The 9,689-nt window shown below is 32.5% G+C and overlaps 1 protein-coding gene across 1 annotated transcript; it reads left to right on the top strand.

The window, feature by feature from the left end:
- Positions 1–587: 587 nt before the first annotated feature.
- LOC147293332 (NAD(P)-binding Rossmann-fold superfamily protein) lies at positions 588–7,854 on the top strand. Its single transcript, XM_086234317.1, has 4 exons — positions 588–643; positions 1,221–1,479; positions 6,613–6,795; positions 7,462–7,854. The coding sequence occupies exons 1-4, from the start codon at positions 588–590 to the stop codon at positions 7,852–7,854; spliced, it is 891 nt and encodes a 296-aa protein (XP_086090443.1).
- The last annotated feature ends 1,835 nt before the right edge of the window (positions 7,855–9,689 follow it).

Raw genomic sequence — 9,689 nt, 5'->3', positions numbered from 1 at the left:
AAAAAAAAAAAAAAAAAAATCAATAACAGGTGGAGAACTAGCTTTTTGCCTATAAAAATGAGAGGGAATTAACCAATAATGGAGAATATTTTCCTCGATCATATGGTCAAACCCAAATTGAATTAGAAGATCAGAAGGGTAAACCCGGTCAAGTTGCAATCTCTTATTATCAATTATGAGTGCCCCACACAAATTTGCAAATTTGTCATATTATTAATATATTTTATTATTATTGTTGTTATTGCTATTATTATCATTATCATTGTTATCCTTATTATTATATTAATATATAGTATTACATGCAACAACAATGATGATGCAAATCAAACGAAAGAATATATCGGCTGCCTCATGTCGCACCTTCACGTTCTAATTAAGAAAATTAGAACGTGGGTTAGGCCTACCTTGTTGATCATGTTCAAACAGTTCAACCTATTGACTTCATGTTTCCTTTAATTAATTAATTTATTGTATTGTACGTCCCCTTCACACACTTGCCTTTGGTAATTTACATCTATAAATACACATCCCTACCACTTCTCTCCCTAGCTTCCAATACACCCCAAGCCACACCTTCATTTCCAACTATGGGTTCCAAAGAAGCAGAGCTCTCTTTTCCTTCTCCTTCCCTCTCCCCAACCAGGTAAAGCCTAACCCACCCCCCTTCTCTCTCTCTCTCTCTCTCTCTCTCTCTCTCTCTCTCTCTCTCTCTCTCTCACACACACACACACACACACACACATCTTTATGATATAATTTTTCTTAATGTTATTTGCAACGTCTTGTTAACCTCTCTAATAGAGGTAAGAGCCACCTATACAAGAGTTATCAATCTAAACAAAACTCACTTCTATTATAGAGGTTATCAGCAAGATAATGTGATAAGTACTAAATGTGGGAAATTTAAAAAACTAGCAATATTTTTTTTTATTAAAGACTTTTTACCATTATTTTTGAGTTAAACAAATATAAACATCAAATATATATTACATGCTCGAATCCCTCTCAAACACTGCTTGACAGGATACCAGCCCTACTCGAAAAAAATTCGAGCACTATTCAATCAAATTTCTAAAATTTTAATAAAAGACTAATATCTTTAAAGGGTCCAAATTTTAATTAATTTTTCAAATTTCCCACTAAAATTTGTCCAAAATGCTACTCGATCTTTTTGTTTTGGTTTTTTGGTAATTAATATGAGGTTAATTTCATGCATGAAGATGGTGGTCTGAGGACACAGTGACCATAGTGACTGGAGCAAACAAGGGAATTGGGTTTGCGATTGTGAAGAAGATGGCTGAGTTGGGACTAACAGTGATATTAACTGCCAGAGACAGTGAAAGGGGTTCCAAGGCTGTTGAGGCACTAAGGGCTCAAGGTCTTTTTGTACACTTTTTTTGCCTTGATGTATCGGACCCTTCTTCCATCAAAACCTTCACATCCTGGTTCACAAAAAACTTTGCAGCCTTGGATATTCTTGTAAGCTTTTTTCTCCCCACCATCATTTTTGCATTTCCAATATATTCACTCACGGGTCCATATTGTAGGAAGTAAAACTTCTATGTAAACACCGATTGCATTTGTCTCTCTCATCACATATTAGGTCACATATAATATGAGAGATAAACACAATGAGTGTATATATCCGTGAAAGTAAAGTTTTTTTTCCACTTAATTATGTTTATACGTAATAGGAAACTTAAGGACTCTATATATAATAGGAAAAAAAATAGTAATATTAGGAGTCTATTTCAGAGTATTAATTTTGTTGCTAGTATTTTTGTTAAAAGGAAAATAAAATATTTCATTTTAAATCCAAGTGCATTCGAAAGCGTTTCTTAATAAAACACCTTAAGGTGTTTTTTCTAAACACTATAAAAAGCACTTTTTTTTTATTTCTCCTAATTAAATAGTATAAAAAGAATTTTTAGATATGTGGAAGCACGTTTTAGCACTTGCAAACAATCCCTATGTAAAATTTGTTCTATAAAATTATACCTTTTGTCTTGAATAATTTCCTTGGTCATTGAATTATGGATGCAGTGTGTTAGGTCTTGCATGTGTTTTACAGGTCGGCGGGGAGTACTTCTGAATCACTCTCACGTGCAATTTATGATATCCATGCATACATCGATTTTGTTTTCTTTTTCCTTCTCAACGTTTTGCTGTGAATCGGATCGATATTTTTGTTTTATGAAGAAAGAAAGACAAACAATATTTGCATATAATATTTAACATTGATGGGAAATGAGAAAAAATCGCGTGCATTGTCTACGAATATATTTATGGAATTATTATCTTCATTATTTTTTTAGTTTTAATGAATAACATATATAGTTAACTAATTAATAAGATATCTCCAAAACAAATATAATCTTTTCACGAGAAATTAATAGATAATTTTAGAGAGAGAGAGAGAGAGAGAGAGAGAGAGAGAGAGAGAGAGAGAGAGAGAGAGAGAGAGAGAGAGAGAGAGAGAGAGAGAGAGAGAGAGAGAGAGTATGAAAAATTATCATGCATGAGTTGAACGAATCTTCTAGGGGACATATCCTAGTCAATCAATTATGAGAGCTTGAAATTTTCAGCTGTAATTGTTTCCTTATGCAGATTCTTAAATAAGCTAGAAACTTTGACCATATATTTGATATCTGTGTTAACTAAATCCCCTAAAAGATTTTAGTTGATATATAATCAATCAACACATTTGAAAAATGTATACACTTTGATTAATTTATGCATATATGACTGAATTAATTTTCCAAAGTCAAGTGATCTTTAGATGAAGTTGGTAGGTCTTTAGTAATTAACACAGGAAACCACAGAAAAAAAAAAAGATTGAGTTCAAAAGAACTATACTAATTAATAATATTAACTAGTCTTATCACATTTATTCAGCACATTTGCTCATCAAATTATGTGTTTGTGAGAAAATTATTTTACACACATCATTATATATATAGATACAGAAATGATCACTCGCTTACCATATATAGAACGAGGAATTTCCCGCTCACCTAACCACCCGCTCACCATAGAATGGGGAATTCGATGATCGAGACCGTCCATTTTTTAAGTCCATCCTTATGGGTCATCCCTGTAAAAAATAGGCCAAATCAATAGTTGTTTGGTCCTCTAAACTTTGCAGATAAATACAATTCGACAGATAAGGTTGAAATGATGTTGACAGTAATACACTAGCTAAACAGTTTCCGATTTAGCTGATTTTTTGCAAGGGTAATCTTTGAATGATGCTCTAAAATATGGACGGTTCTGATCATTGAAATTCGTTGCTGGATGGTTAGGTGAACATGGAATTCCCCGCTCTATGGTGAGCGACTGATCATTACTGTATATATATATATATATATACAAAAATACTATAGAGTTAACCAGCTAGTAAGATAATACAGTGCTAACTACCCTTTTGAGCCCACTACACAATGTAATTTCATGATCCAAACCGTTTATATTTTATGTCTCCAATTAAAGATCAACATTGCAAAAAATCAACCAAATCAGAAATCATTTAGTCATTTGATTATCATTACAATCATTTCATATTTTATTGAAAAACTTATGTTCGTCCATTTACATAAGCACAATTAGCTTACTAATAGTTGATAAACGATTTTCGATTTTGTTGATTTTTGACAAAGATGATCTTTGAATGTGAACCTAAAAAATAAACGGTTCGGATCATGAGATTACATTGTTTAGTAGACTCAAAAAGATAGTTAACATCGTATTATCTTACTAACTGATTAGCTATAGATCGAGTACTCCTCTATATATTTGCCACATTTAATTATTTAATTAATTACCATATGTTTTAGTAACAGCCCATATTACCCATTCTAAATCCAATGGCCCTAATTCGACTTAGATTCTCTTCTCTTATTTAGCAAATCTTTTTTCTCCTGTTGTTTAATCCCAACCATTTATCTCATTAAAATAGATCTAACGGATATAATTAGATTTTTGAGTGAAAAAAAAACACCTGCTTGTTTTCTCTTTCAAATCCAAAGTGAAAACCCTAGTTGTCTTCCTAGGATTTAAAATTAATCCAACTCCTTCAAAAACCTCAAATCCATTCTAGAAATCAACTCAATCATATGTACTGATCATAGGGATTTCCTTCTCAACCATTTATTTGAGGACTATTACCAAGCATCTCCCTTTTTAATAATTTTATTAATGGTTTTTGTTTTTTAGTTGGATCCATTGCAATTAGAGTAATTTTTAAATGAAATTTCTACGCCTTCCAGAAAATGAGTTGATCTTAATTATGTTCATAGATCTTATACCCTTCTAAAATGTTTCTGTTTTTTTTTTTTCTATAGTTAATTAGATATAATGATTGAAATCTTTATACGAACCTGCGCGGATGAACATTCATGCAGTGAAATTATTAAACCTTTTTTTTCTGTGATGAAACCATAACTCGTCTCCTTTAAATCCAATTCCTTTTCTCCTCCATTCTTGTATTAGTATTCCAATTCCACACACCCCCAAGGATAGTAGTCAATCAAACTGAATCAAGTAACATTAAGCAAAGCACTCCAAACCTGACAACCTGAATTGTTGTTGTTTGTTGGTTGGCCAAAAAAAAAAAAAACCTAAAACCCAGATAAAACCCTGTTTGATATCACCGTAAACGCTCCGTTTCGGACCACTTCAGAAAACACAATTCCCAATTAATTAAAACCAATCAAGCACAAAATGAAACACTTGCAATCGTTTTTGCAAAATGAATTGGTTTTTGTTTAAGAGATCATTAGCCATATAAATTTGGAGATGGAATATTTTTTAAATCTCATTCTTTTGTAATTTTAATTTAATTTTGTTAGGATGTTATGTAGAAAATAATTATGAGTTGTAATATTTGACAAATTTAAATACTATAATGGACATGGAAAATTCATGTCAGTGAGGCACCATGGAGGCATGGATGCACGATTTATTGAGACACCTAAAATTCCCCTTATATAAATGCACATATATATTAGTCTTGTTAATAAAAAATAAATGATATTTAAAATAGATTCATATTTAATTAAGTGAAATATTATGACATTATTTGATAAACAAATTTAATAATCCTAATAATTCTCTAACATAAAAATCATTCTGCTGTTTTATTTTTTGATGTTTCTTTTCATTTTTAAATAAGTATATTGGCTCTTATCAAATTACCTGATAATACATTTTCACCACACCCCAACAAGAGTTAATTTGATTGGAATCCTTACACTAACACATGGGTAGAAGTTCAAGAGGAATTAACGCTAGCTGCTTTCTCCTTGTGCTTTCTCAATAAGGTGTACTATATGTCTCACTTTTTTAATAGTTACCCATTATGTGTTACTCAGACAATAAGAATATATATATATATATATATATAGGGAAGGAGGGATCATGGGACAAATTAAAATCTTTGTCAAACTATTGTCTCATATATATGCGCTATTCTCATATTAGTGAAGACTTTAAGCCAATTACCAACTAGCTAGATATTAGTTTAGTCGTATTTTCTAAATTAGAAGAAAAAAATAGCTAAGCCAATTATGTGTGTGTGAGAAATATGATCGATTGTGACAATCTGATCTAAACACTTTCCTTTTTTGGAAACCCGGCCACCGGTCCACGAGGGTCATATATTATTTGAGAGTTTAATATATAATTATTATTTTTTGGCCAGGGTTTAATTTATAATTATTAAAACTCATAGAATGATAACATGCATGTATTTATCGATCAGTACCCCGTCCATTTCAAGTCAACTTTGTTGAAAATTGCTATTAATTAATGTATTCATTGGAGTTTATTCTAAACGTGAACAACCACGTACAAGACTATGAACAATAAAGACAAATATTATAAATGGAAGCTCCTTAATTAATTATGAGAAAAAAATTTAAAATTCTACCTCTTTCTTATGATATATACAAGATATTATATCAAGCTGAATTTGACATATTGAAATATTGATTAACTTAATTCTTACCTAAATGTCTAGTTCAGATTCAGTCAAGTAAGATAACATTTCCCTATATGTATAGATCGACTAGGTTTAATATTTTTTCATGCATATATTCCTTTTTAATTGAAACCCACATGTGCAAGTTAATTAAACTAAATACATATAATATCAGAACTCATAGGATAACATATATATATATATTAATTAATCCCATCTTATTCTATATATATAGTCATGATTTTCAATGTTGTAATGGCCTTGAAGATCATCCTCAATTTTTTCTTATAAGGAGAATCAAACCCATACTCCACTCTACCCATGCCACTTGAGATATGGTTGATGGATCTAGATCAACCCCATTTGAACTGAAATTTGTATGAAAGTTGCCATTTGCAACCATTGGGACTTTGTTCTAAACATAAACGTGTATCTTACATAATATAATTCTCTTCTACATTTTTTTTTCTTGAGTGAGTAGTTTATGTCTCAAAGAAGACCAGTCCATTAATTCTTCTAAATTTTACAACGCATTTAGTTAGGATTATTATTCATATGGTTTTAAATAACTATGTACGTACATTTCTTATAATATTACTCTATCTTTATAAATTGATGAATTCCTATAACTCTAGGTGAACAACGCAGCTGTGTCATTCAATGACATCAATGAAAACTCAGTAGAACATGCCGAGACAGTGATCAAAACCAATTTCTATGGACCCAAATTACTGACTGAGGCCCTCTTGCCCATGTTCCGTAGCTCCTCTTCCATGAGTCGAATACTTAATATTAGCTCCAGGCTTGGCTCCCTAAATGTAAGTAGATCAGCAATTCTTTCATCTCAAAGGCCTTGCTTTCTAATCCACATTATTCAATACTAGTACTAATACGTACTACGTATACTCATAGATTTGTTTATTAATTAAATTAGTGTTTTATATATTTAGGCTCATTATGTGTATGCTTAATATATATGGTAACTTGATCTATTTCTTAACCATTTACATTTTAAATTTTAAATTCAATATTAGCGCTGTCTAACTTTATATTAAAAAGTTTTTCATTTAGAACCTTCAATACACAATACCCTTTTTTTTTTTTTATTTTTTTGGTTTATGATGCTTCACCTATATCTCTCTCTACCTCTCTCTCTTCCATATATATATATATACATACCTCCACTGCATGATGAGGTTGCACATGAGGGAGGGTATAAACTTGATATACATTATTAATTTTTCCATAACAACTTAGCCTTTTGAGGTTAAGTGATCGTGTCTAACATTCTGAAACTCATTCATTTCTAACAAGTAAATTATAAACATATGTACATCCTTTAATTGGTGAATAAATTTGGTGACTCTAGTATCATTGATTATTAATATTATTACGCGCTACTAGTAATCTATTCCTACAAACTTTTATCACCAAACTCATTAATTGTAGGTTTCCTCGATCACCAACTCTTTATGTTCTTGCAGAAGCTAAGAAACCCTAGCATAAAAGAAGTTCTAAGAAGTGAAAGACTATCGGAGGTGGATATCGAGGGAGTGGTGAGTTTGTTTCTTGAGAATTTGAAGAGCGGGACATGGAAGAGCCAAGGGTGGCCTGAATTATGGACTGACTATGCAGTGTCAAAGCTTGCACTCAATGCATACACTAGGGTTTTGGCAAAGCGCTATGAGGGAAGGGGTCTGAGTGTGAATAGCTTCTGTCCCGGCTTCACGCAGACATCTATGACTCGCTCTAAGGGCGACCACACTGCAGATGATGCCGCCGATGTTGGATCGAGGCTGGCCTTGCTTCCTCCTGAGGAGATACCAACTGGGAGTTTCTTTTTGTGGAGTGGTAATATCATATCCTCTAAGTTGTAGAATGAATATTACATTTGGAGTGCGATTAATGTTTTTTGGCCACTAAGGCTAAGAAAGTGGCCAATCTTTCATATGTGAGGCTAGTGCTTATTGAAAGAAAAATATATTATAACAAATGCAATTATGTGAGCTAGAAACCATTATTATTTTGATATATAATATATACTAAAATTCTCTTATCCGGATGTTAATATCCAGTACGTTCTTGCTATATATATATGAATGAAGTCGTCGATCGATCAACGGTGGTACAGATTGATTGACTGGTTTAAATTTGCCTCATATGAATAAATAGGTACTCATAAATTCATGGCCTAAATTTTAGATTTTAGATTTTAGATTTTATTTATAATTATTAATTTATCGTAGATGGAAGTGACTGATGAATCACAACGTACAGCACCTCTGAGACATTTTTACTTCATGTCTGAAGCAACAGCAAAAAACGAATTTGTGTGCAATGGAGTTTTTTCATTATTGCTTGTATAATTGTAGAAATTGCATCTAATATTTCAAGTTTTCAACCTGAAGCTTGTTTTTAAAAAACAAAAAAAAAATGTCTCTGCCACAACATGCCTCGCCGTAGGTGAGGTTTTCGACCTTCGGGGTGTGAGTGTGCGGGCATGCCACTATTTGGCTTTGAATAGCTGAATAGAAAAAGTATGTAATAAGGTTAATTAAAATAAATGTGAAACGCCAAATAAAAATCTAATTTTTAAAAGTAATTGAGCGATATAAAAGGAACAAGAAAAATTTATCTAGGTTCATTTCTTACCTGAGCATCTCAGGACTTTGGGTATGAACAAACAATGAAAACCAATAAATAAAAAGAGTCTAATATAAATAGAAGAAAACTAAAAGACAAGGCTTTAAAATAAAAGCCAGCTGATGTGAAATAACATTAATGTAAACTTGATGTTAACTGGAGGCTGGATCTCAGTGTAAGATTAAGTTGGACATTCCTTGTTCATTTAGGAATCAGCAAATCACCAACGCTTCTTAATGTACAAGCAAGTTGACTGTTATCAGAAAACCTTTTCAGTATAAGACTAGGATACTTATACACTTGAAGGACTTATACAATTATACAAGACAAAGGAATTAAGTAATTGATGCATATAGAGTTCCATGAGGATTGTAAATCCGAGAATCCTTTAATGGGAGGGACTTGGATTTCAGGGGACTCTATATAAGCATGGTCCCTGGTCACACAGCAGGTAAGTAGTCTATACATTCTGCCCCATTGCGTGAGAGACTCGAGCTGTGCTGATTGGAAGGCTGTTGCTGCTCACTTGTGTGCTTTAATCCAATTGCATAATGGCTTCACCAGGTCAGTAGAGTTGTTTTCTGGTATTGGCACTGGAATGACAATTGGTTAATATGATAAGCACTACTACAATTGTATAAATAGACAACAGTCAATAGACAACGGTTCTTATTTTGTCCGTTATCTTAGTTTAACACACAACGGGTTTTAAAAAACTGTTATATGATGGTATTATATCCAATGCTATTTGGTCGGATGAATTTTCCTAAATATTAAACACAATAGTTTTAAACAAAACCGTTGTGTTGGATAAGCTACACAAAAATAAAAAAAACATGCGGGTCTTTGTATTTGACAAAATACACGCTCGCGTTAATGAAAAAAATCATATCGCCTTTAACCCTTCAGACAGAACCAAGACCTCCTCCTCCTCACACCCTCAAACCCAGACTTGCTTCTTCCCAAAACCCAGACCTCCCGCACTCTCACTTTGCTCACTCTTTCTCTTTCTCTCTCTTCTGATTATGGCCATCACCCATCACCGTCCCTCACCATCATTGCGTCGCCC

The sequence above is a fragment of the Dryas octopetala genome, chromosome 2, assembly GCF_963921425.1.
Source record: "Dryas octopetala chromosome 2, drDryOcto1.1, whole genome shotgun sequence".
In the NCBI taxonomy this organism is placed as follows: Eukaryota; Viridiplantae; Streptophyta; class Magnoliopsida; order Rosales; family Rosaceae; genus Dryas; species Dryas octopetala.
Note: the sequence above shows the minus strand (reverse complement) of the source record. Positions and strands in the feature narration are given on the sequence as shown.

Bases quoted from the DNA above. Each gene is read 5' to 3' on its own strand.
- LOC147293332 (XM_086234317.1), top strand. From the start codon at position 588: ATGGGTTCCAAAGAAGCAGAGCTCTCTTTTCCTTCTCCTTCCCTCTCC. The intron at 644-1,220 runs GTAAAGCCTAAC...TCATGCATGAAG, and splicing joins CCTTCCCTCTCCCCAACCAG to ATGGTGGTCTGAGGACACAG. The intron at 6,796-7,461 runs GTAAGTAGATCA...ATGTTCTTGCAG, and splicing joins CCAGGCTTGGCTCCCTAAAT to AAGCTAAGAAACCCTAGCAT.